General features: G+C 38.1%; 1 protein-coding gene across 3 annotated transcripts in view; it reads right to left on the bottom strand.

The window, feature by feature from the left end:
* CDC123 (cell division cycle 123) overlaps positions 1-27,264 on the bottom strand; it is a 60,553-nt gene that overhangs the window by 14,112 nt on the left and 19,177 nt on the right. For 2 of the 3 annotated variants that reach the window (XR_006603369.1, XM_004774898.3), the window contains exons 3-7: positions 22,101-22,158; positions 21,816-21,848; positions 15,315-15,410; positions 13,169-13,275; positions 1,637-1,685 (exon numbers count right to left, since the gene is read on the bottom strand). Coding sequence is in view for 2 of the 3 variants with exons in the window: in XM_004774898.3 (XP_004774955.1) it covers positions 1,637-1,685; positions 13,169-13,275; positions 15,315-15,410; positions 21,816-21,848; positions 22,101-22,158 (343 nt within the window). In the remaining variant the exon portion in view is untranslated. The remainder of the gene's footprint in view (positions 1-1,636; positions 1,686-13,168; positions 13,276-15,314; positions 15,411-21,815; positions 21,849-22,100; positions 22,159-27,264) is intronic. The other variant, XM_013047031.2, reaches the window with a different exon arrangement.

Below are 27,264 nucleotides of genomic sequence, written 5' to 3'. Positions count from 1 at the left end.
TAGGTGACTGAAAAAACACGTAAGGGTAAAATGTGAATTCTCCCCCCAACCCTATCTAGTCCCTCTGTTCTCCCCCTCAGAGGTAACCAGTGCAGTCAATTACTCATATAGCTTTCCAGATATAATCTAGAAATAAATGAGCATGGAGTACATGTATGTATCTTCTTAAATACAGAAGGAATAGAATACACCATATATAGGATTCTGCTTGCAACTTTTTTCATTTTAATTATTCTAAGTATATCACTTTCCTGAGCTTTTAAAACTGAGTTTTAAACCCTATGTACTACCATGATGATGGCACATTCCCAAGAAAGCAATAAAAGAGCAAACTGCTGGTGAAATCAATCTTGGGGATACAAGATGACATCTCAAACAAAGATTATGCCTCAGGGCAAGCCTCCAGAAATCATCTTTGTCATTTTGTGTTTTCCAGCACCAAATGATAAGACACAGCAGGGATTTAATAGATGTGTTTTCAGTGAGACAAAATATATGAATATAATATATACATATAAAGAATGTTATAAAAATGTTTAACGATTAGGAATATGCTCATACTATATGCTGTTAAGTAAAAAACAAAAAAACAAAACAAAAAAAAAAAACCTTCACAAACTGATATGTAACTCAATTTTAAGTGATAAAAGATCCAGTTTGGTGGCCTAATAAATAGTAAATTAACTGTTCTACAAACATGGTAAAATCACAGAAGATATACCAATACATATTCAGCACACTAAAAATTTCTTGATATAGTGAGTCAGTCTGCAAGTTTTGAAAGTGTGTGTATACAAAGGTGACAAAGCAAACAATGATTTTTTTTTTTAAATGAAGAATTTTTTTAAAATACTGGACTAATTCTAATTAATGTTACAAATCCAAAAATGCAAGTGGTTTGCAATTATGAAGCAAGATGACCACTCTCTTCAACAAAGTATGAGCTGTCAAAGTTTTCAAAAGTGTTACATTTTGACAATCCAAGTGCAAGAAGAAACAAGAGTAATGATAAGGAACAGCCTATCAGGGATGTAGCTGAAACCTGGAATCAAGATTTAAAAGAAAAGTATTCACTCATAACAATTGATGAGTAGTTATTTGAGTCCAAGAATACTGCCCATTTCAGGGAGAGGTATTTGGTGGGTGGGGGGTAGTATTTAACCTTCAAACTAGGAAAAGTGGAATACATATTTGGGTTTGCTATGTTTGAATTCTTATTGCTATTTCTAAAAATGTTTTCCACTATCCTTTTGATCTAACTTCTGTATGTAATTTATAAAATAAGTGAACAATGTAAAAAAATAAAAAGGTCTACTGAGCCTAAATGGTAAAATGGTGATTATTTTTCTTCATATACCGGGTTAAAAAGCTTACCCAGCTTAAGCCAGATGATGGATGTAAAGTATTTGTTTCATTAAAAAATACATATATTCTATAGTATGTATACACTGTGTCTAAGTGTTAAATATTTATTTATACAGATATTTTTCATAAATTTAAAAAATTCAGTGGCTCCAGGTTCCCAGAAAAATTGATTCAAAAAATTTTATTCATTCTGCTTAAGAACAGATAGCAATTTCCAACACATCTTCATCTAGGATTATCAATTTCAAGATTTAAAAAAGTAAATCCTTACCTCATATTCTATACAAGGATCTGGAGAATCATCAGTACAATGAATAAATCTTTAAGAGAAAAAAAGGCAATTGAGTATCTTTTTTGGGTGCCAGCTTAGGTACACACATTTACTTATATTCAGTGTGATACATGTAAGGTTTTACTAAAAGAATCCAGTAACAGGAGGCTAATTCAAACCCAATGAACATTTATTAAGTACTATTCAACATCAGATGATAGGTGAGGAACCCAAAAAGGTATTTCACTAGTCCTCCAAACCACCACATAATCTACAATTGTCTTCATTTTTCTGTCAAAAAACAAAGAAACTTAGATCCAGAAATGACCAAATTTAATGACCAAGACAGGGCTAAAACTCAGGTTGTCTAAATACAGATTCCAAATGAAGGCAGGATGGCGCTGCTGTTCTATAATTCTCCTTGCCTTCTTTATGGCTAAAGCAGAAGTCTACTTCTCTGCTGACATTATCTCCACCATCCAAAGCCACACAAAATTAATCCAATCTTTACCCTGCACGCTGTTTAAAAAAATATTTGCTAGAACTACTCATCCCTTCATTAAGCATACTATTTCTGTTTCTAAAAATCCTCCATATCATGAACAATTTTTCATATATTTTCTAAATGCCTTTGTTAAATACCTCCCTATAAGGACTGGCTAGGCACCAGAAATGCTAAATGGCCTAAGTCCCTTGTTCTTTAGGAGAAAGTTAGTCTGGTGGGCAAAGCCTAGCAAGCAAAGAAATTCAAAACACTGGAAGCAAAAATAAAAATACTCTGATAGCACAAAGGAAAAACCAATTAGCTCTCTGTTGTGTGAGGGGTAAGGGAGGCGGTAGTCAAGAAGGCCTTGTTCAACAGGAAGGGAAGCGTCCATATTAAGGCAAAGGGAAGCATGCACTAGAGCAGGAAGGGAAATGAGAACTGTCACGCAGTGCGCAGAGAACGACTGCGCTCGCGCTGACCCGAGAGGAGAGCGCAAGGAGAACCGCGGAAAGATGAGGTTAGACCTCATGCACTGTTGTGGGGAACAGTAAGCTGGGGCAGCCGCTGTGGAGAACTGTACGAAGCTTCCTCAAAACAGTAAAAGTAGAACTACCATGGGATCCGGTAATTCCACTATTGGGTATTTGCCCAAAGAAAACAAAAACACTAATTCGAAAAGATTTATGCACTCCTATGTGTATTGTAGCATTATTTATTAACAGCCAAGATACGGAAGCAGCCTAAGTGTCCATCGATAGATGAATGGATAAAGAAGATATGGGGTATGTTAAACAAACAAAAAGCAGAAACAGACTCATCTTTATAAGAAATAGACTCATAAACACAGAGAACAAACTGGTGGCTGCCAGAAGGGAGGGGGGTAGGGGGGAATGAACAAATAACGGTGAAATGGGGTGGGAGATACAGGTTTCCAGTTACAGAATGAGTAAGTCATGGGGAGAAAAGACACAGCATGGGCAATCTAATCAGCGGCACTGGAAAAGGGCTGTATGGGGACAGATGGCAGATAACCTGTGGTGAGCATACCATTAAATATAGACTTGTTAAATCACTATGTTTTACACCCAAAACTAATATAACATTTGTATCAACTATAATCCAATTTTTAAAAAAAAGAAAGATGACAATGGAGAGAAATTCTGGATAAAAAGGAGTATCCAGATTGTGAAGAGTCTTGTTTGTCTCTCTAGGGAGGTTGTACTACATTATATAGATAATGGGGAGCTAAGTCTCTAAACATGTGAGGGCTTCAGGACTACCACTGTGGTCAAGTGGACAGCTGGGCTGGCAGTGCGGAGGGGTCGGGGAGAATGGCAAGTAGGGAGGCAGAAGTTAGAAGGCTCAGTCCAATAACCCTGGGGAGAGATAAGGGTCTACCTGCTGCAGTGGGAGGCCGGGAGGAGGAAAGCACTCTAAAAAGATATTCAGGAGTCAAAGTCTATTTAACATTGCCTGGCACCTGCTGAAAGTGAGAGGTGAGGGAGAAAGAGGTCGGGATGACTGGCTGGACAGTGATGATAATGCCATTCGCTGAGACTGAGAGAAAAGCAGGTGACAGGGGTGAGAGAAAGATGGGAGAGAATAATGTTTGTATGTGGAGCACTGGAAACATCCTGAGAACCACAGAGAAATGTGTAGGAAGCAACCAGGAAAAACAAAACTGAAAGAGAGGGAGGAGTTGTAGAAAATTATCTGGAGGTAATCACACAGGTATAAGAGCTAAAGTCCAGAAAGTAAATAGAAGCGATCATCTCAGGCAGATGACAGAAACTTGGAGAACACCGAAAATTAAAGAGTAAGTAAAACTTGCAATCGAGAGACATTTTTATTAAAAAGAAAAACCCACATAAAGAAAATAAAAAATATTTCTGAAGATCACTTAAACAATTTACAAGTAAAACTGAGTTTGAAAAGCTTTTCAATTCCCCTGAATATTTGATTAGGTTGGAATTCTCTGTAATCATTTGTAATTTATACTAGAAACAATAGCAACTTCAATTTAGTTGGTTGGCTGAGATTCTCAGACAAAACCCTTTATTTCTATTAACAACTGGGCATGGGCAGATATAATCTGAAATACAAAGTACACCCAATGTGCTTTGTTGAAAAGCAATGGGGTTTTCTCTGTATTAATGAACAGGCACTAATAATCCTATGAGAAAGTGCTATTAATATTAATGTTTACCACAGGAGGATACCAAGGCTCTGAAAGGTGAGAGATCAAATAAGTGGTAGGGAGGGCACTAAACCAGCAAAGATGGAGGTTTTAGAGTTGCTGCTGGGGCACCTGGGTGGGTCAGTTGGTCAGTTAAGCGTCCAACTCTTGATTTCAGCTCAGGTCATGATCTCAGGGTTATGAGATCGAGCCCCATGTTCAGTGTGGAGTCCAGTGGTCTCTCTCACCCTCTGCCCCACCCCGCCCTTGTGCATGTGAGCTCTCTCTCTCTCAAAAAAAAAAAAAAGAGCTGCTGTTAAAGCTCTTGAATTTCAGCCAAAAAAACCAAAACACCATAAATACCAGATGCATCTAAAAAAAAGTCCTTGATCATCTTTAATAGTTCCACATAATAAATTTTTCATTTCAAAAGATTCCATGCCTTTATTCCTAGTTTAACAGTCTAAGCCTTTTAATTAGTAAAAAAATGCTATTTTATGAATTCTATTATAAAAATTTCTTTTTGTCCTTAAAACATATATAATTTTATTCCAACTTTTAATTTTGAGGAATTAAAAAATACATAAAAGTACAAAGTGTACATGTATTGCCTTTGTAGGAAACCAATTCAAGTTTACTTTAAAAGTTAATATTTTACATTTTATAACATATACAAATACGGAATTACTATGTTATACACCTAAAACTAATATAACATTATGCCAATTAAACCTCAATAGGAAAAAAAGGTAACATTTTGGCTTCCAACTAACCAACAATTCATTATCGATGATAAAACTGAACTATCTTTTCTTAATTTAAATGTATCTAAAACATACATGGAGATGGAAGTAGGGAAATGACAAAGGAATTTGATTGAGTGAAATAATGGCATTATCTTAGTGGTAAGTATAGTATACCATTCTCACTCTTGAAATGTGATTTATTAAGGTTTTATTTATTTATTTGACAGAGAGCACAAGCAGGGGGAGAGAGGGCGGGCATATGAGAGAGTGAGCAGGAGAAAGAGGCTCCCTGTTGAGCAGAGAGCCCGATGTGGGCCTCGATCCCAGGACCCCAGGATCATGACCTGAGCCAAAGGCAGATGCTTAACTGACTGAGCCACCCAAGTGCCCCTTGAAATGTGATTTAATCATGTGGGTGCCATAGTTTTTGGAAATCTGATAATAGAGGATAGAATACTGTTATTATTCTATAAAGAACAAGGTGGATTCAGATCCTTTATCTACCTATTTTTAAAATACTACAGGAAACCCAATCGACACAATTCCAAAACACAGATCTTCATTATCTAATGTTTTTAATGTTTTGATATTCTTTCAAATACTGACTTCAGCCCTTGATTAATCCTCATATTGCTACTTTAAAACAAGTGTGTTTTAATGCATATTTGCATTCCCCCATCCTATAACATTTATTTTTTTAAGTGTTGATTGGTTTAACATTTAATGTTATTTTAAAAGCCTGGTTAGTTTCAGAAAGCAGAAGTGAGAATGTCTGTGCTATGTGAGATTATTGTATAAGGCTTTTTCTTATTAAGATGATTAACCAGATGGCCCAGTACAGTTCCTGCAAGAGAAGAGTACAGAGCCAGCTAGTTAAGCCCAAATGTAAAGGTCAATAATAGCATTTTCAAGAGCTTAGCTGAAATACTGCAAAGAACACTGTGTGTACTTAGATTCCATTTACATTAAGATAATTAGGGTACTAACAACCCTGGAATTTTTACAATCCTTAAATATAAATTAATGGACCTAAAATTTGTATTAAGAATCTCAATTTGAGTTTAATTAATTAAAATACTTCCTTTATATTATCTTTGAAACTTCCGTTATTTTAAATTCATACAGCTCTACTTCCTCCTCTAGTCCACTGTCTCACCTTGACGCACGATGTGCTGTTTTCTCACAGATCTTGTTATTTCTACATAAGCACCTATTTGGTGTGGCTCATTTCTCTGGGGGTCCCCCGAGGCCTGGGTTGTGGAGTGTTCCCAGAACACTTTGCATTTGCATCTTCTAGGCACCTCAAGGGTAAAAATGACTGGAGGACTGACTTTTTGATTAATTTCTTAGTTAATAGGAGATCTCTAACAGGCAGGTGGTTCAAATTCTGTTTTTCAAAGTTCATGAGACACAGGCCTGAGGTTTCAAACTTTTAAACCAAAAAGCCAAAGCCCAAGAACTTTCAGTCCTGCTTCCCTGTCTCTGTGCTAATGGATGAATTTTCTTCTTGTTCATCCTTTACTGAAAATGCAAAATGGTCTCTTTTCCAAATCTTCACTTTATTTTGGCTTAAAGCTTAGCCTCTAGTCCCATAAAGGGATTAAAAGTTATGTCCCTTATCGGTTCTGATAATGACCCCTAAAAGACTTCTCTACCTCACCCTCTGATTTTCTATCCTCTTCACATCTCTGCAACTGGGATTTGCCTTTTATTTCTCCTGAATTCAGCTATGCACTTAAATTTTTGTTATAGTTAATATTTTACCGAACATTTCTAGATAATTTGTAACAAAAGATTTTTCAGGTTATCTTGCCTGCTACTTAGCTAAAACCAGAAATTAACAATCAGTTTCTTAAAGTTCTTTTACAATTAGCAATTAGAACATTCTGAATCTCATTTTAACATCTCTGCCAACCTGAACAGTCTAACTATAATTAGTACTTACTAACCATTTTCATGTACACTTAGAAACTTATTTTGTGTGTGTGTGTGTTTTTAAATCCCACTTCTTAATTTATTTTCCTGGGTAAGTATTTTATAACTTGGAAGATTTCTTTGAATGAAATTTTCAACAAGGTAACAACAGAAAGTAGTACTAAATCTAAGTCACTGCTTTACAATCTGGATGGAAAGGAGGCTCCTATACTGAATTATAGTTCCTCTAGCTACCCATTAAAATGCCAATTATACACAAATGTTATTAAATGATGAATGCTACATTATCTACAGTGGGAATCACAAACTAAAAAAAATTCTCAGGTACAAAAATAATAAAGATTTTATTTTGGGGAAAAAAACAACAAAACCCCAAAGTCTATTCTGATAAAAGCTACTATGAAATTAAAACAGTGCATTTTTAAAACATTTTGAAATTAGGCAGTTAATAGGAATTTTTGAAAGTAATGTTCCAGATCCAAATCTTTAAAAAGAGAAGGAGAAAAAAAAGTCTTAGCCCCAAACTGCAAGCATGGATCATTGGCAGGCAGAAGGGTCATCTTATTTCTTTCATGTCTACTCAAGGTCCTGCCCAAATCACTACCTGTCAGTCCCGAGGGCTTAGCATAAATAGGCCTATTCGTTATGCCCTAAACATGTCTTAATATTGACATACTTTTTTCTGTGAACTTCATAACTGCAATCAACAAGTTTTTATCATGTGGTTCCAAATATTTCACACATCGAAAGAGAACAAATGTAATACACTCAATGATAAGGATGTGGGTGTGTGGAGCAGAGGGGAGCACCCTCAGGAAAATATGGATGTACTCTAGTATACAGATGAGGCAGAATGTGTCCCATGCTTTGTTACAAGTAAAGGAGGAAAGGACCAGAAAAGGATGCATGTGCTTGCACTATGCTGAGTTGTGCTACAATTCAGAAATAGACTATGTAAGAAAGAGCTAGATGGAGATGAAAACAGATGATACTAGTGGAAAACATCTAAGTTGAAAATGAATTCCGTGTGGTGGGGCTAAGGAGTGAGATTCTGGCACTGGACATACAGATTTACAATATTACCAACTCAAAGTGTATGATTTGGGCCTGTAATTTGGGCCAGACACATGGCAGAGGAGTGGGGGAAGGAGAATCACACTAGGGGTATACTTTGAGTATAACATCTATATGAATTTACTCTAGGCAAATGAGGTATTACCTAAGTCCATTGGCTGAGATCACAATTTGACCATTTTTATAAGCAGTAAGAAAACATCTCCATTAAAGCTTTCTGAAGTGCAGTAAACACAATCACTGATGTTTTAAAGTGGCAAACCATCCTAGATACTTAGTAGGACACAAGTCTCATTGGTAAGCTTTTATCAAAAGTTGGAAGGTTATATTATACCTCATGGTAAACACTTTTAAGTTTAAGAAAAAGTGTAAATTATGGGTGTGCACACATACACACACACACAGACACACACAATGCAGAGCCATGGAACCTTAAACATCAGTGTTTCTGGTAGAACCAAGAGAACCAAGTTGAGTACTGGTGCACAGATTCCATTACAGATTTCACCGGTGGTGGAAAAACAAAGATAAAAGTAAAACAAGACTGAACTAAGGATTACTAGGTATGTTCATCTGAATTCTTGTAGAATTCCTCTTCAAAAAGAGAGAAAATATGGTATCTAAAATTAAAACAATCCACAGAAGAAAAAGTGTCACCTCATTAAATGGGCCCTAAAAATCACAAGGTGAAGGTTCTATCAGTCCAACTTACACACAAAATTGTACTCCTGAGACTACTTGCTGAATTTTAGAATTAATGACCAGTTTTATGATAATCTTAAGAATGCATACAAATTATGTCAAGCAGAGCTGAGTTAAATTACTAAGACAAGTGAAATTTCCTGATCTCTAATCAAATCTATCTTGTGGGTGACAAATCCCTCAGAGAAACACTTAATGGATTTATTTTTTCACTTGCTCAGCTCTTTCTTCCAAATGCCACTTGAATACCGGATATTATTTTCTTGCCTTGGCCTACTGAAGTGACACTTAATCAATAAAATAATTACTGAAAGCAGCCTTGAGACTCAACAAGTCTAACCACATGAAACGTTTATATCTGGACAAACAGTTTGCTCAGGGAGTCTAGTGCAGACAGATTGTGTTAATGTGTCATACTTCAACTTCCACTTTTTAAAGCTTCAAAAGCTTCCTGTGTACAATAACCAGTTGAGGAACAGGAAAAATAAAAGTACTTAATAATCTCTATCAGCTTACGACTGTGACAGATAGTACTGCTTGTCTCCCTCGAGTTATCCCCAGCCTCCATCCTTGCTAACACAACTGTGACTGCCGGATCAGGAAGCACTGGTATTCTGTAGGCCCCTCCGGAATCCCAGGGAGGCATGTGTTGCTTAATCTAAGCAGTCCTCAAGGGGTGGGCCTGCACAAGCATCATCAGAAAACCAGGGAACTTCTTAGAAATTATATTCCCGGGTCCCACTCGCAGCCTCCTGGGCCAGAACCTCGGAGAGGGGACGAGCAATCTGTGTTTTGTCAAACCCTTCAGATGCTCCTGATGCGCGCTAACGTCTGACAGCTCTGGTCTAAACCAGTCGCTGCATTTCTGTTCTCTCTGCCAACTGCTGGATTAGGCTGGGTCACTGTGTGACCAATGAGCCTGGAAGAAGTCTCTCGGGAAGCTTCCAGAATGCTTTACTTGCTCATGTACAGAGAGGAGTGAGAGGAAACAAACCACCCCTTCTATTTTTGGATCAGATACTGCTGTCTCTTCACATGATGCCCAGAAGTGTAGCAGCAATCTTGTAACCAGTAGGTGATAATCCCAAATTCCACACCAGTAAGCCAAGCATGAGCGTGGGGGAAAAACTGAAGAGCCTGGCTCCTTGGGGACCTTGAGGACCAGCTCAATGAACCCCAGAAATACCCACATTCCAGAGTCCTTGTTAAGTAATATATTTTTAAAAACTCTGTATGTGTAAAATACTTTTAGTTGGCCTTCTGTTAGCTTGCAATCCTGACTGGAATAGCTTGCTTTTTTTGAGGTAAGCCCCAAAATAGTATAAACAATATAATGTCACTTTTATATAATCTTCTATGTATTACAGATAATTATATAATAATGCCATAATGTCTTTTTATAGTCTACATTTATATTTATTGTTTTTATTTATAATAAATTCTTATAAAATAAAATTCATTATGATATTCTGTATTTTAATTTGAAGCATTTTTGTTTTGTTTTTTTGTTTTGTTTTTTTTTTTAAAGATTTTTTATTTATTTATTTGACAGAAAGAGATCACAAGCAGGCAGAGAGGCAGGCAGAGAGAGAGGAGGAAGCAGGCTCCCCGCTGAGCAGAGAGCCCGATGCGGGCCTCGATCCCAGGACCCTGAGATCATGACCTGAGCAGAAGGCAGAGGCTTAACCCACTGAGCCACCCAGGCGCCCTAATTTGAAGCATTTTTGAAAGGAATTTACGACTTTACTAAGTGAAAGTACAGAAACCATTTAGAATGGCATTACTGAAATTATATTCTGGTTTTGGTTCTACTAACTAGTTTGTGGGAAAAGTAACCAAGCAGATTTAGGCCTTGATTTTCTAGCCGACAGAAGGAAAGAGATTAAATCATTGGCACAATCTTGTCTATAAAGAATTACACTCCGCATTTACTCTTTCAGGGGTCCTGAAAGGCCTATGTAACAGAAGTTCCTCTTCCATTAAAGATCTCATCAATACAGATTTTTATGGCGACAAGACTTAAGCTCTGCAGTTCCTCAACTGGTTATTGTACACAGGAATACTTCCAGAAGAGGATGACTAATTAGAGCCGCCAAGCTGAAAGGCTGCAAGCTTGGTGCTTAGGGTTTGTTCCTGCCAACTCCCAATTATTTAGACTAGGAGAAGCATGGTATTCTGTGGGTAAACACTCTTAATCCTAGGCCTCAAATTCACTTGCTGACTTAACTGCCCTCCCATGCAAAAGCACAAAGCCAAAGCCAAGAAACACAAGCCAAAGCACAGAAGGCCAGACAACTGACTGGTATTTCTACCTTCTACTGGACTCCCACTAGATTCATGCATAACAAAGAGGCAGAGGTGGGTTACAGAGCAGCAGAAGTTCACCAAGGGCAATGACTTAAAAAAACCTTTAGCCACAGAGAATTAAAAGCGACTTACAGTAATGATTTGATTGAAAAAGAAAAGATGTCCTCATACTCTCACTTCAACTGGTGTTGAAGGAACAGGGAAACCCCTATCTGATGAACTAACACATACAGAGCATTTTTAATGTAATATATTTTAAGGCAACTTTACTTAAAGCATTAGGTATTTAAAAGCTTTATAATGGACAAAGAAGATAGCAACAACTTCCTTGAATCAGAGAGCCTCTCCCAGAAGGGAAATGCTGCAGCATTATTACTAAAACAAGGGCCACTGTACACCTAGTAACATCTGTGCCAACGTAACCACAAGAGGCGGACAATGAGATCTCAAGACAATATAAAGCTTTTCTCCGTAAATGAACCAGAAATATCAACACAGGTAAACACTTTTACAATAAACTGACAATTTAACCAGGCTCGTTTATTATCAACAAACTTCATTCCCTTCATTATTATAATACTAAAACAATGCCCAAGCTGCATAACTCTGAGGCAAAAGACCAGGTGCACAACTGACATGCAGTGAGTTTATTTTTTCTTGTGCCAGGATTCTCCTCAAAAAAAGGATCTGAAGGGGTGCCTGGGTGGCTCAGTGGGTTAAAGCCTTTGCCTTCGGCTCAGGTCATGATCTCAGGGTCCTGGGATCGAGCCCCGCATCGACCTCTCTGCTCAGCAGGGAGCCTGCTTCCTCCTCTCTCTCTGTCTGCCTCTCTGCCTACCTCTCTGCCTACTTGTGATCTCTGTCTAACAAATAAATAAATAAAATCTTTAAAAAAAAAAAAAAAAGATCTGAAGTTGAAATGGGGTGAATGGGCAGGACAGACTACATGAATGGATGGGGAAGAGGTGCCAAGGATACACAGTATCTCCACCCCTACTGACCTGCTTAGTTGCTGGATTTTGTGATACGCTTCAATTTAGAGATCAGTTTAAGTATTAGTTTAAGTGGGATAACTGGTCTGTTTACAACGGTAAGAGGGGAATTCTAAAAGAATACCTACTTTACAATAGAACAAGAGAGCCTAAAGAGTTCACTAGCAGGTCAACAGTGCAGGTGGGTTACCTGCCTATGAGTTCTTTAGCTGAAGAGTAACTAGCAAAGAAAGGAAAATAGCAATGCCACTTCTAGAAATATATTCTAGGAAAAAAATTAGGAACATGCAAGAAAATTTAGCTCAGGGATATTCACTGTAGGACTCTATAAAAACAGAAGGCTGATCAAACAAATCATGTTGCAGGTGTCCAGTGGAATACCATTAAAGTAATTTTAAATAGTGACACACATAAGTATTTAAAGACACGTTAAGATGTCAGCTATACACTGAAAGCTACGAAGCAATACGAACTACATGATCCCATTTTTGTGTTAAAATGTCAGAATACAGTTAGAGACCGGTATACCTATATTATACATATGTGCAGAAAGAATTCCGGAAGTACATAAAACCAACTATGGTGAGATCATGGGTCCTTCCACATTTCCTGTTTTTATTTAGCTCAAGTTCCTAATTTTATTTTTCTATGATAAGCATATGCTGATTTTATAATGAAAAAAAATTGCCAAAATATTTAATGGACAGATACAAATATTTACACATATTCATTGTAGAGCATTTACTATCAAAGGAAAAGAAAGATTTGCTTTAATAGATGTTATTATATGGAACTGTTATTGTGTTGTTGGTTTTTTAAAGATTTTATTTATTTATTTGAAAGAGAGAGAGAGACACAGAGTGAGAGGAGGGTTTAGGGGCAGAGGGAGAGGGAGAAGCAGATTTCCCACTGGGCAGGGAGCTGGACATGAGGCTCAATCCCAGGATGTGAGATCACAACCTGAGCCAAAGTCAGATGATTTGACCGACTAAACCACCCAGGCAACCCGGAACTGTTGTTTTTAACAGTACTAGAAGCAATGGGATTTTGCCTTCAGCAAAACTCTCTTAAGTACAGAAACTACTAACATGGGAGATCAAGAGACATACTTACGGCTGAGTGAAGTCACGAGTGATGAAGTCAGAACTCTTGAACAACAGAAAGATGTCGCTGAGGGTTTTACATTTCAGAGAACTGTTCATTGCTATCCAGTATGCATCCTAAATAATAATGATAAAGCACACTCAACTTAGCATATATTCCATGTCAGTTGCTATGAATGAGGTCAGGCCAATATACAAAACTGATAATGCATATTACATTTAAAGAAAAAATTCAGGTGAGACATTTTAACTATACTGTCCAGTGTCAAATCATACTTCTTAATGGCCAAGAGCAGGGCTACTGCATGCTACATGCGGGGTTAGGAACACTGAGCTGGTAAGGTCCTTACCTTCCCACTCAGGCCCAAGCACTTCCCTGCGTTTGTCTTACTGATGATGAAAAAGGGGGGAAGAAGTATCAGAAGTGCTGACACTTCAGCTAAAAGATCAAAGTGTAAAGAAAGAGTCTGACTGGCTACTCTCTAAGAAAAAGGAGATCCCTTCTTGCTTCTGGGCAGTGAGAGCTGGGACACCTGAAGTACGAGGACTAAAGCAGTTCAGACCCCTGTTTACCAAGTCAGGGAGAGAGGAGATGAGATACTCTGCACCATCACAGCTTTCAATGGTGAATGTCTCATACATATGAACCAAAAAAAGTAAGAATAGCAGGCATAAGGCTTAGCAAAACATTCCTAAAAATGACAGAATTAAGTCATTTATTAAACATACTTCTCCCATAGATCAGACACAGGGCAGTATCTAATTTCGAGAAAACTGCAAAAAAAATATCTAATTATCCACACACGAAAGACAGCAGTGGCACATAGTAGGCACACAAAATGTAAAATATAAATGAATAAATGAACAACTTCAAACCACAAATAATCCGTCATTCTTAAGTGGAAACCCTCAGCCCAGTTCAGCAGTAAGAAATGATTCAAGTTACTGCTCATATAAAACTAAAAATGAGATTGAATAACTTCTTTATAATAAACTCTTTATAATTTCTCCCAGTGAAAAAGATGATGAACTTCTGGTTGAGAATGGAACACTGACCAGAGATTTAATTCCACTGAAATAACGGTAGATGCACAGGAAACCATGAACTCCAGGGAAAACAGAAGGGTGAACAAGAACACAAAATCATCCTATAAAGATGCGCAGAGAACAAGAACACTGAATGATCCTACCTATCAGATGTGCACAGAGTCTGCGTTACCAGAACATCAGAGACACTGCGTACCAGAACATCAGAGTCACTAATCAATACATGACAGTACTCAGCTGAGGAGAGTGGAATATAAAGTAGCAAGAATGGGAGAAGAGAGAGCAGAACCTTCTCGTTCCTGAGTGGGCAGCAATAATGAATACTGACAGCTAAAATAGTAAAGGAAAACAACAAAAGAAAGCATTCAAATACTGACAGCCATTGCCTCTGAGGAATAAGAAATGGCAAAGCAAAAGAAGTGTCAGGATCTGCTGGTTTGGGGAGCAAGAGTCCAGATCTTTTAAAAATTTAAGTGATATACATGCATAACTAATTTTAACCAGTAAAAATAAAGGCTAGATTAGGTACAATTTGTCATTCATTTTAGAATAAGAAAAAAAAGGCACACGGGATGATTTTTGAAAATGCAGGTAAATCTTTGAGTCTTTAAATAAACTTTGCCGCCGTAGTTGTTTTCTACTGGTTTAGAAAAAAGACCAAATTTTTCCACAGACCTTGACGTAAAAACAACTTGTCAATGCATGTCATAACGATAAAATACAATTTAAGAAAATGTCAGCTGAATTCTCTAAGGCCCTATGTCTAGGTCCTGTGACTTTTAAATTTTCATTATTTTTCAACAGAGAAGAATTTCTCTGTTACACTGGATAGCTAAAGTTTTGAAAGGGAAAGAGAATGACCTTCCTCGGGTTCTAGTATGATCAGCAACATAAGAGGTTGCAACTGTCTTCTGGCAAACTATATAGTATTTTACAGACTCAGGAACGTGGAAAATCAGGAAAGTAAGAGGGGAAAAATAAAAATAAATACCACAGTGTTTTCCCTAGAATTAGAAATAAAATTAGACCCTCTGTGGGAATATAAAAAGAAATGAATAGCAAAACAAAGAATATTCAAACAGCTGAGAGATTTACTGATGTGTTCCTACCCTTGGGGCACTCCAGTTAAGCTTAGGAAATACACTGCCCCCCAGGGAATTGATAGCTTCTTGAACTTTCGTGGTAAACTCGGGAAATTCCGGTGCCTACAGAGAGAAAGGAGAAATCATTTGGGCAGGTTGATAACAGCACAATAAATACAGAATACAAGATCAAAATCTCAAGGTTAAACAATTAGGCATGTTAAAAATAAGTTAGAATACAAACTACTATCAGAATTTCTCAACTGAGCTAAATAAAATCAATGATCAAATATTTACCAGAAAAGCAAAAAAAAGAGTGCCCAAATGGTACTTTCCAAAAAACAATCAAAACCCAGAAAGCTTAAAAGACAGATGTCACGAGGCACCTGGGAATGTGAGGAAGGACTGAATGGTTCTCTTAACATCTACAGAATTAACAGTTATTAAGTGGAGAGACAGATGGAATGTCACCTGTACCAATACTCCAACACTCCGAAATAACACCTCACATTTAAAGGGCCAGACACCTTTCCATCTAGAGGAAAAGATTCTTGGGCATATCCCCAAAAGCCTTCATGAGAATGAGAAATAAATGATATGTTTAACTGTATTTAAACGCTGCTATTTCCAGACAAGTTTTAATATAAACAAAACTCAAAAATAGGACTGTAGTGCAGTTAAAATGTTCTTTCCTTTTTGGTTGATTTTAAAATGCAGTTTATATAAGCAAGTAACCAAAACGTTCTGAGTGTCATTTCAACCAGGAAATCAAGAGAAACAGTATGAAGAAACACTCTTCTGTGAGCCTTATACAAAGGGGACTATGAAACACGGAAGTGGGGTCTGCAGGGCACAGAATACAAAAACATTAACAGGTTTGCCAGCCACATTATCCCTTTATATCTGCCGCCCCCTACTGGGCAACTGCATATTCTGAAAAAGTCCAGTAATGAGTTCTGTAGAAGAACTTAATTAATACACACTGCTTCTGTTAACCCCCCTGATCTAATCCAGCTACGACAGAAAGAAAACTGTGTTAAGAGTCTAGGAAACATAGCAAAAAATGTCAGTTTAAAATAATAGGTGATGTATCCCTCAAACTAGAAACCAGCTTTAAGCAGTAGGCTAGTGAGTAAAGGGAGAGATCACAGCCAACTGGATCCCCTTCCTCTCTCCTACAAATGTCTATTCTCTCCAGACAGTCTGGCAGCATCTTTAGTATCTGCAACCGTGTCGTCTTCCTTGTGACATCTTTAGCTTAGACACAGGAAATCAAATAGCTGCCATTCAGAGAGGCTTTCAAAATGAGTACATCCTGAGTCTTTTATCTACCATTTGCCTCTCCCCATGAGAAGGAATTACCATGTATGTTGAGCTAATAATTTCCTTACGACTGGCTGAAGTTGCTGATGTGGCTCAGTTACTAGGGTTCTCTCCATAAAAACACATATCTAAAATCTGCATTAGCGGGGCGCCTGGGTGGCTCAGTGGGTTAAGCCTCTGCCTTTGGCTCAGGTCATGATCCCAGTGTCCTGGGATCAAGCTCTATATTGGGCTCCTTGCTTGGCAGGAAGCTTGCTTCTCCCTCTCCCACTCCCCTTACTTGTATTCCCTCTCTCGCTGTGTCTCTCTCTGTCAAATAAATAAATAAAAATCTTTAAAAATAATAAATAAATAAATAAAATCTTAACAAATAATAAAATAAAATCTGCATTAGCAACATTTTCAATGAATAGTGTAGTTATACAAATTTTACAACATGAAGGATTCAACTTTCAAAGACAAAACAATTTTCCTAACCCATAAAATTTCCCATTGCTTTATATTTTATGTATTATGAGAGGTGACAGATTCCCTCAAATCCTCAAATTACTCAACTTCAGGAAATCCTGCTATAAGGATCCTAAAACAAACTTAAATTATAAAGTTTACATATTATGGAGAAAAAAACGTGTGCTTCAGTGGAAGACCTATGTATTATCTTCCTACAGCACACCCTCTGGATGATTGGATTCTAGCTAGGTCTATGAGCTGTTTTACAACTTGACAACTTCGTTAAGTGATAACAATGAGAAGTATTTCTATGGACATAAAAATTCTACCCTGCTTGATAGAGAGCCAAGTGTCTCCCCCAACTCCCCAACCCTTGAGAGGCAAAACCAATTCTGCCTTATTTACATATTCATTTCAATATTTCTGATCTATAAATGTGTCTGTCCATTGCATTCCCTTTGGAGAAGGGTTTTTAAGGTTCCCTTAAAACATCTGTTTAGATCCCCCATGAGTTAAATAAAAACTTCAACATGTGTTAAAGATTTTTATATTAGTATGGGAGTCATGAGTCTAGCTCTTTGAAAATTATCTTTCAACAGATTAACTAATAGAATTCTTTTAAGCTCATAGCTCAAAGAGTTGATTTTAAATATGCAATACACCTCAGTTTTCCAGGAAAAGGTTCCTGCTGTGATTGACAAAAATCCACATTTTTCATCGTATCTGGGGACTCTCTGTAATCCAAACTCCATCTTTCCAACTATACCTACCATACCCATTCAGAAAGGGTATTTCTTCTTCTTTTTTTTAATCACGAAATTTTTAAAATATCTCATATATATATAAATATATAAAAATATAAAAATACACACACACACATATATATATATATATACACATACATCTGTGTTCATGGGTTCATACATTCAACAATTTGGTATACTTAACCCAGACCTTTAAATTTCTTAAGGGGACAAGGTTACAATGCAAATGAAGCTCCTAGGGCACCTGGGTGGCTCAGTTGGTTAGGGGACTGCCTTCAGCTCGGGTCATGATCCTGGAGTCCCACGATCGAGTCCCACATCAGGCTTCCTGCTCCGAGGGGAGTCTGCTTCTCCCTCTGACCCTCCCCCTTCTCATGCTCACTCTCTGCTCGCACTCTCTCTCTCTTATTCTCTCCTCTCAAATAAATAAAACCTTTAAAAAACAAACAAACAAAAACAAATGAAGCTCCTTACTTGCTCACTCTCCTCCCTAATCTTCACCCTTCTCCTCCCCACAGGCAACCAGCATTACAGACTTGGACATATTCTTCTAGAGTCATGATTTATACTGAATGATAATATGTGCCTCTCCATAAAAAATTTAATACAACTGCTGTCATTGATACGTATACTTTTAGCAAACTGCTCTTGCTTTTGAGATTTACCCACCTCAACGGAGTTTTCCCATTTTTTTAAATGTATTTTTATTTATTTATTTATTTGACAGACAGAGATCACAAGTAGGCAGAGAGGCAGGCACAGAGAGGGAAGCAGGCTCCCTGCTGAGCAGAGAGCCGGATGCGGGGCTCAATCCCAGGACCCTGAGACCATGACCTGAGCCAAAGGCAGAGGCTTAACCCACTGAGCCACCCAGGCGCCCCAGTTTTCCCATTTTTAATTCAGTGTTTCTGTATCTAGATTAACGGACTCTTACCATTTATCAATACCTTATATTTTCCTCCTTGGGTCCTGGCCCAGATTCCCTCTACTAAGAATGTTCCGCCGTGAATATTCTCCCGCTCAACAACAGCTAGTTCCACCCAGCAAAACCCAAATCATTTAGTAACTTTTTATTTTGAAATAATTTCAGAAAGCATTAAAAGAAGACTAGCAAGAATTTCCATATACACTTCAGCCAGTCTTTTACTCTGTTTGTTTTATTGTTCCCCATCCAAACCTCTCTCTCTTACAGGTCTATGCGGATGTGTGCATTTACTTATATATACACACATATAAATAACAAAATTTCTTCTTATATTCTTTAAGTAAGTACAAGTCATCCTGCCCTTTTACCACCAAATACTTTAGTATGTTTCCTAAAAGAGCAGGAATATTCTTTCACAGAACCTAGCAAAATGATCAAAATCAGGGAGCTAACACTGATAGAATACCATTATCTTATTTACAGATCTTATTCAAAATGTGCCCATTTTCCCAATAATGTCCCTTATAGCAAAAGAAAAAAATTCCTTTTTTTTTTTTTAAAGATTTTTATTAATTTATTTGACAGGGAGAGAGAGGTCACAAGTAGGCAGAGAGAAAGGCAGAGAGAGAGGGGGAAGCAGGCTCCCCACTGAGCAGAGAGCCCAATGCGGGGCTGGATCCCAGGACCCTGAGATCATGACCTGAGCCAAAGACAGAGGCTTAACCCACTGAGCCACCCAGGCGCCCCAAGAAAACATTTCTTTCTGACCAAGGACCCACTCCAGAATCACACCACTGCATTTAGCTGTCATGTCTTCTCGATCTTTAATCTGTAATAGTCCTTCTTTCAGTTGTCCTTTATCTTTCAGGACCCTGATATTTCTGAAGAGTACTGGCAATTATTCTATATAATTTCCAAAGAGCTGCGTTTGCGGGAGGTTTCCTCATGATTTAATTTAGGTTATCCACATTTGGCAGGTGGTGTGTCCTTCTTAGTGCATCATATCAAGAGGTACACAATGCAGGTCTGCGCCATCACTGACAAGGTTAACTATGATCATTCAGCTACCAGGTCTGCCCACTATAAAGTCACTATTTTCCTCTTTATAATTAACAAGTAATTTTGGTGGAAATATCTTGAGAGTATTAAAGTATCCTCTTTCTCATCTAATATTCACCCTCTAGTTTTAACATCTACTCCATCAAGTATTACTGTGAAGATTGCCAAATGATGGTTTCTGATTCTATAATTCTTTCTGCATTTGTGAGCTGGTGCCTTTTCTACTATAAAGAGCTTTCCCTTCTGCTCCCATTTATTTAATACAATCATTTAATTGTCAGTATGGGATCACAAATCACCGATCTTAGCAAATGGTTATACTCCACTAATATCCCTGTTCTGACAATTGGCTATTTGGCTAAGAGAACCCCATTCAAGCTGACATGTCTGCCTTATTCTTACTTTCTGACACAGTCACAAGTTCATCTTCTCTCTCCTACCCTCAGTCTAAACTTTCTCCAAAGGGCTTCGACTCATTTCAGTGGAGAGGGTATCTGGAAACCAAGATCAGGGCACTAGGTATGCTCACCATACCTGCCACCATGATGTCACCACATCACTGCTTCCAGTCCTTAGTGAATAGAGTTTGGTACATATACACATGTAAATTATTAATTTCCCTATCTAGCCATCTATTAGAAAGCATGAACTGGGGGCACCTGGGTGGCTCAGCAGGTTAAGCCTCTGCCTTTGGCTCAGGTTATGATCTCAGGGTTCTGGGATCAAGCCCCGCATCGAGCCCCGCATCACGCTCTCTGCTCAGCGGGGAGCCTACTTCCTCCTCTCTCTCTGCCTGCCTCTCTGCCTGCTTGTGATCTCTATCTGTCAAATAAATAAATAAAATCTTAAAAAAAAAAAAAAGAAAGAAAGAAAGCATGAGCTGGCACTGACAATCCTCACCACTTTTAGGGTCTAGTTCAAATACTATGTTTCCCTTTCCCCATTTCTAGATGACCTCAGTTCCAATTGTTACCCTCTGTGTTCCAACAGCACTTCACCATCTACCCCCAAACTGAGGCATCTTTCCCTGCAGGTTTATAAACTCACTACTGGCAGGAATCAAACCAAATTCATCTTTGTTCAAAACCCACTACAGTGCCCTAAATATAAGAGATCACAAATATGCATGTTTAACTGAACAGGATTTTCAGACACGCAGAGCAACTGTAAAATAAGGCACTGAAACTTTCTCTTTCTGCATATGTTGGCATGCTTTTCATACCTAAGAAAATATACTGGTTTAGGCATCTCCACTTACTTTTCTTGTACTGTGAATACCAGTTCTCTTCCATTAAAATAAATAGAAGTATCTTATTTAGTGCTGTATTAGACTATAACTTTCCCTAAAACTAGTTTCCCTTGTGCTTGGTACATATATCTGCAGGAAATTATATAAAAACCTTTCTCTTTTATCTCAAGTTATAATAAGTTTCATTTATCTACTATATTTTTAGAAATACATGTTTTACCATACTCATTCCTTTAAAAAGTATTTCTATTAAAAATATATTTCAAGTTGAATTAGACAACAGCATTCTTAGCATCAAAGACCATAATATACTCAATCAACTTCTACATTTTTATGATATTGGTTAAAGCCACACACTTCTTTGCTCTCCTTTGAAAGAAACTGTAATTTTTATGCCATTTAAATATACTTAAATAAGTGACTATAGATTTTACTTTAATTCAGGTTCCACAGATCTGGGAATCTCAAAACTCAATGTTAGGTTTAATTACTTCTTTCAGAGCTCAACAGAAACAAGTCAAGGCACCAACTACGCACTTAAAATACTTCCTTTGAAATCAAAGGGAAAGAAGGGCAGGCCATATTTGCCTATAAACAATGATTCAAGTTACTTTTCAAAGTAATCTATCAAAACCAACAGAGAAACATACATCTGAAATAGTGAGTAAAAGAGATTGAGAGAGATGTGAACTGAAACCCTGAAGCATCCTAAGCAATAGTGTGAGGCTGTCCCCACACTGGCATGGCTCTGCTCTTACCGTAAGCGTAGCGGTGTTCTCATCATCCGACCACTGCACGAAGAGGACAGAAACAAAATATTAAATGTGGTTAGTATACTGGGCTTCCAAAAAGCAATGCTCCATCTAAAACTGATACATAAATACAAGAACACCTCTTTCTGAAGACAAACTACATGTCAAAGTGAGGTTTTTGTATAATTTCTCACTTTACCAAATGTATGCTAAGATGTAAATATCAGAACCATACCAGGGCTCATTTAAATTACAAGAGTCTATAGAATGGATTTTATTTTTTGAACAAACCTGTATTTCTTCTGCCTCATCATCACTGTCTGGTTGAGAATGTGTTGGTGGATCTTCCCTACAAGAACATAAAACAAAAATTAAGCAAGAAAAATGCTTCAGTACCATGTGTAGTCATCATTTCATAAGGGGAAAAAACATAAAGAAAGATAGCCTCAGAATTAGAGGATGTTAGGAAAATTTCATTTTTTAGGGGCACCTGGGTGGCTCAGTCGGTCAAGTGTCTGCCTTTAGCTTAGTCATGATCTTGGGGTCCTGGGATCAAGCCCAGTATCAGGCTCCTGGGACAGAGTCCCACGCCAGGCTCCCTGCTCAGCAGGAAGGCTGCTTCTCCCTCTCCCTCTGCCCCTTCACCCCACTCATGCTCTGTCTCTCTCTCTCTCAAATAAATAAACACAATCTTAAAAAAAAAAAAGTTCATTTTTTGAGACAGAAACTAATAAAAGCTGATATAAAATTAAAGAGTACGCTTCCGATAAGAGAAGAAACACTTTTTGCCCTCTTCTCAGAAATCACTAGAACCAAGGAAGAGAAAACCTTTAACTTCGGCTCTGAGGACACGAGCAGTCATCTACAACTCTGAATCCCGACATATGAGGAAGTGCCACCACAGACAAGGAAGATCAAGTGAGATGAAGGAGCCAAAAGGAATCATCCAGAGAGCTGTTCTACCGAAGAGCTGGAATACCCCCAGGTAGCAAAATCAGGAATCTTTCGCTTATATTGTGATAACGCAGTGTGTGGGCTGGTGTCAACAATTACCCTGGATCGGGACAGGCACAACAGAAAGGTGTGGGGGAGACAGAGAGAGAAAGACTCAGACATACTATCTTTGAAGAAGCCTGTGAGAAAAGCACATGTTGGAAAGGACCAGCGAACAGCCAATCTTCATTGCCTAGGGAGGAAGCAAAGGCTGAAAACAGAGTATTTCCTCTCTAAACAATAAACCACAAATAATTGGCCCGTAAAGAACTCACGACATCAATGAAAACAATAATAATCAGAACAGGAACCAGCACAGGATCTATACCAAGAAACTTCAAAGAGGGAAAGGGAGGGTTCTGGATGACCATGGGCAGTTCTCTATCCTATGCCCCCTCTTGAAACTCCACTAAAATGGGTAGGGAAAATCCTAAGGGGAAAAAAAGGACCAAAAAGGAGACAACTGCAGAAAAGAGACAGCAAAAAAAGTTTAGGAAACAGAAAGCCAATGAGGAGGATAACCCAGTGAGCAACAGGCAGGACATACCACAGATGATGGAGACGAAGCTCCATCAACAGGTGACCTGTGCCCACAGCAGAGGCAGTCCGCACACAGCCCTCCTCACCTTGCATACCCTAACAACTAATCCTTCTCCATGAGCCAAAGAGGCTAAGGACTCAGGTCCATAATGCCCCAGAAGAAAATGAGGGTGAAATGCTATAGTATGATGAGAAGCCATGTGAAAGTCACACTGACAGAGGCCACCAGTCCCCTTCCTCCCACCCTGCTCCCAGAACACACACAGATTACAAGACTTTTCTCTGTAGAAACTAAACCACTTCAGAGGACAGACCTACAGATAAGAGTCATCTGGAAAACTTCCATCAGTACCTGCTGATTGCTGGCAATCTTAGTCAGCAAGCCTCACCTGGGTACAGAGTGAATGAGTAGGAGTTTGAGGTGTATGTCCAATAGGAATCAAGGCCTAGAATCATACAAAACTAAAGAAAGGATCCAAGATGAAAAATAGTATTTTTAAAAGGAGAGAGAAAAGGTAATATATAAGAAACAGACATTAAAGGGACCAGGTGAAAAGTATTTTGAAAAATCATTAATAAAAAGATAAAAGAAGACATTGCATCCATGAGAGAAAAACAGGAAGCTGTAAGAAAGGAACAAAGGAGAGGTGCCTAGGTGGCTTAGTCAGTTAAGCATCTGACTTTTTTTTTTTTTTTTTTAAGATTTCATTTATTCATGAGAGACAGAGAGAGAGAGGCAGAGGCAGAGGGAGAAGCGGGCTTGACTCTGTCCCAGGACTCCCGGGATCATGGCCTGAGCTGAAGGCAGAGACTTAACCATCTGAGCTACAAAGGCACCCTAAGTATCTGACTCTTGATCTCAGCTGAGGTCTCGATCTCAGAGCCATGAGTTCAAGCCCCACCTTGGGCTGCCTGCTGGGCAGAGAATCTACTTTAAAAAATAAATAAATCCCCGTCCTCTGGAACTCTACGGAAAGCGCTCAGGGAACAAAAGCTCCTGAAAGCAAACCCGAGCGGATTACTCACCCCGGCCCGGGTAAGGGCGGTGTAATTCCGCCTGGGGCAAAGACACTTGAGAATCACTACAACAGGCCCCTCCCCCAGAAGATCAACAAGAAATCCAGCCGAGACCAAGTTCACCTACCAAGGAGTGCGGTTTCAATACCAAGGAGAGCAGCAGAATTCCAGAGGAGGAGAAAACCAAGCACGGAACTCATGGCTTTTTTCCTGTGATTTTTTTTAGTCTTGCAGTTAATTTAATTTTTTCTTTTTCATTTTTTTTTTTTTTTTCTCGCCTTCGGGTAAAATTTTTTTTTAACTGTTACCTTTTTCTTTTTTAACGATTTTTTACTAGTTTATCTAATATATATATATATATTTTTTTTTACATTTTTCTTAGGTGTTTTATTTTTTTAAAAATTCTTTTCTTTTCTTTTCTTTTTTTTTTTTTTTTTCTTTCTTCCTTTTTGAACCTCTTTTTATCCCCTTTCTCCCCACTCACGATTTTGGATCTCTTCTAATTTGGTTAAAGCATATTTTCCTGGGGTTGTTGCCACCCTTTTAGTATTTTACTTGCCCCTTCATTTACTCTTATCTGGACAAAATGACAAGACGTAAAAATTCAACACAAAAAAAAGAACAAGAGGCAGTACCGAAGGCTAGGGACCTAATCAATACAGACATCGGTAATATGTCAGATCTAGAGTTCAGAATGACAATTCTCAAGGTTCTAGCCGGGCTCGAAAAAGGCATGGAAGATATTAGAGAAACCCTCTCGAGAGATATAAAAGCCCTTTCTGGAGAAATAAAAGAACTAAAATCTAACCAAGTTGAAATAAAAAAAGCTATTAATGAGGTGCAATCAAAAATGGAGGCTCTCACTGCTAGGATAAATGAGGCAGAAGAAAGAATTAGTGATATAGAAGACCAAATGACAGAGAATAAAGAAGCTGAGCAAAAGAGGGACAAACAGCTACTGGACCACGAGGGGAGAATTCGAGAGATAAGTGACACCATAAGACGAAACAACATTAGAATAATTGGGATTCCAGAAGAAGAAGAAAGAGAGAGGGGAGCAGAAGGTATACTGGAGAGAATTATTGGGGAGAATTTCCCCAATATGGCAAAGGGAACGAGCATCAAAATTCAGGAGGTTCAGAGAATGCCCCTCAAAATCAATAAGAATAGGCCCACACCCCCCGTCACCTAATAGTAAAATTTACAAGTCTCAATGACAAAGAGAAAATCCTGAAAGCAGCCCGGGAAAAGAAGTCTGTAACATACAATGGTAAAAATATTAGATTGGCAGCTGACTTATCCACAGAGACCTGGCAGGCCAGAAAGAGCTGGCATGATATTTTCAGAGCACTAAACGAGAAGAAAACATGCAGCCAAGAATACTATATCCAGCTAGGCTATCATTGAAAATAGAAGGAGAGATTAAAAGCTTCCAGGACAAACAACAACTGAAAGAATTTGCAAATACCAAACCAGCTCTACAGGAAATATTGAAAGGGGTCCTCTAAGCAAAGAGAGAGCCTACAAGTGGTAGATCAGAAAGGAACAGAGACCATATACAGTAACAGTCACCTTACAGGCAATACAATGGCACTAAATTCATATCTCTCAATAGTTACCCTGAATGTGAATGGGCTAAATGCCCCTGTCAAAAGACACAGGGTATCAGAATGGATAAAAAAACAAAACCATCTATATGTTGCCTCCAAGAAACACATTTTAAGCCCGAAGACACCTCCAGATTTAAAGTGAGGGGGTGGAAAAGAATTTACCATGCTAATGGACATCAGAAGAAAGCAGGAGTGGCAATCCTTATATCAGATCAATTAGATTTTAAGCCAAAGACTATAATAAGAGATGAGGAAGGACACTATATCATACTCAAAGGGTCTGTCCAACAAGAAGATTTAACAATTTTAAATATCTATGCCCCCAATGTGGGAGCAGCCAACTATATAAACCAATTAATAACAAAATCAAAGAAACACATCAACAATAATACAATAATAGTAGGGGACTTTAACACTCCCCTCACTGAAATGGACAGGTCATCCAAGCAAAAGATCAGCAAGGAAATAAAGGCCTTAAATGACACACTGGACCAGATGGACATCACAGATATATTCAGAATATTTCATCCCAAAGCAACAGAATACACATTCTTCTCTAGTGCACATGGAACATTCTCCAGAATAGATCACATCCTCGGTCCTAAATCAGGACTCAACCGGTATCAAAAGATTGGGATCATTCCCTGCATATTGTCAGACCACAATGCTCTAAAGCTAGAACTCAACCACAAAAGGAAGTTTGGAAAGAACCCAAATACATGGAGACTAAACAGTATCCTTCTAAAGAATGAATGGGTCAACCGGGAAATTAAAGAAGAATTGAAAAAAATCATGGAAACAAATGATAATGAAAATACAACGGTTCAAAATCTGTGGGACACAACAAAGGCAGTCCTGAGAGGAAAATATATAGCGGTACAAGCCTTTCTCAAGAAACAAGAAAGGTCTCAGGTACACAACCTAACCCTACACCTAAAGGAGCTGGAGAAAAAGAACAAGAAAGAAACCCTAAGCCCAGCAGGAGAAGAGAAATCATAAAGATCAGAGCAGAAATCAATGAAATAGAAACCAAAAAAACAATAGAACAAATCAACGAAACTAGGAGCTGGTTCTTTGAAAGAATTAATAAAATTGATAAACCCCTGGCCCGACTTATCAAAAAGAAAAGAGAAAGGACCCAAATAAATAAAATCATGAATGAAAGAGGAGAGATCACAACTAACACCAAAGAAATACAAACTATTATAAGAACATACTATGAGCAACTCTACGGCAATAAATTTGACAATCTGGAAGAAATGGATGCATTCCTAGAAACATATAAACTACCACAA

The sequence above is a fragment of the Mustela putorius genome, unplaced genomic scaffold (genome assembly GCF_011764305.1).
Source record: "Mustela putorius furo isolate JIRA1106 unplaced genomic scaffold, ASM1176430v1.1 tig00003913_pilon_pilon_pilon, whole genome shotgun sequence".
In the NCBI taxonomy this organism is placed as follows: Eukaryota; Metazoa; Chordata; class Mammalia; order Carnivora; family Mustelidae; genus Mustela; species Mustela putorius.
Note: the sequence above shows the minus strand (reverse complement) of the source record. Positions and strands in the feature narration are given on the sequence as shown.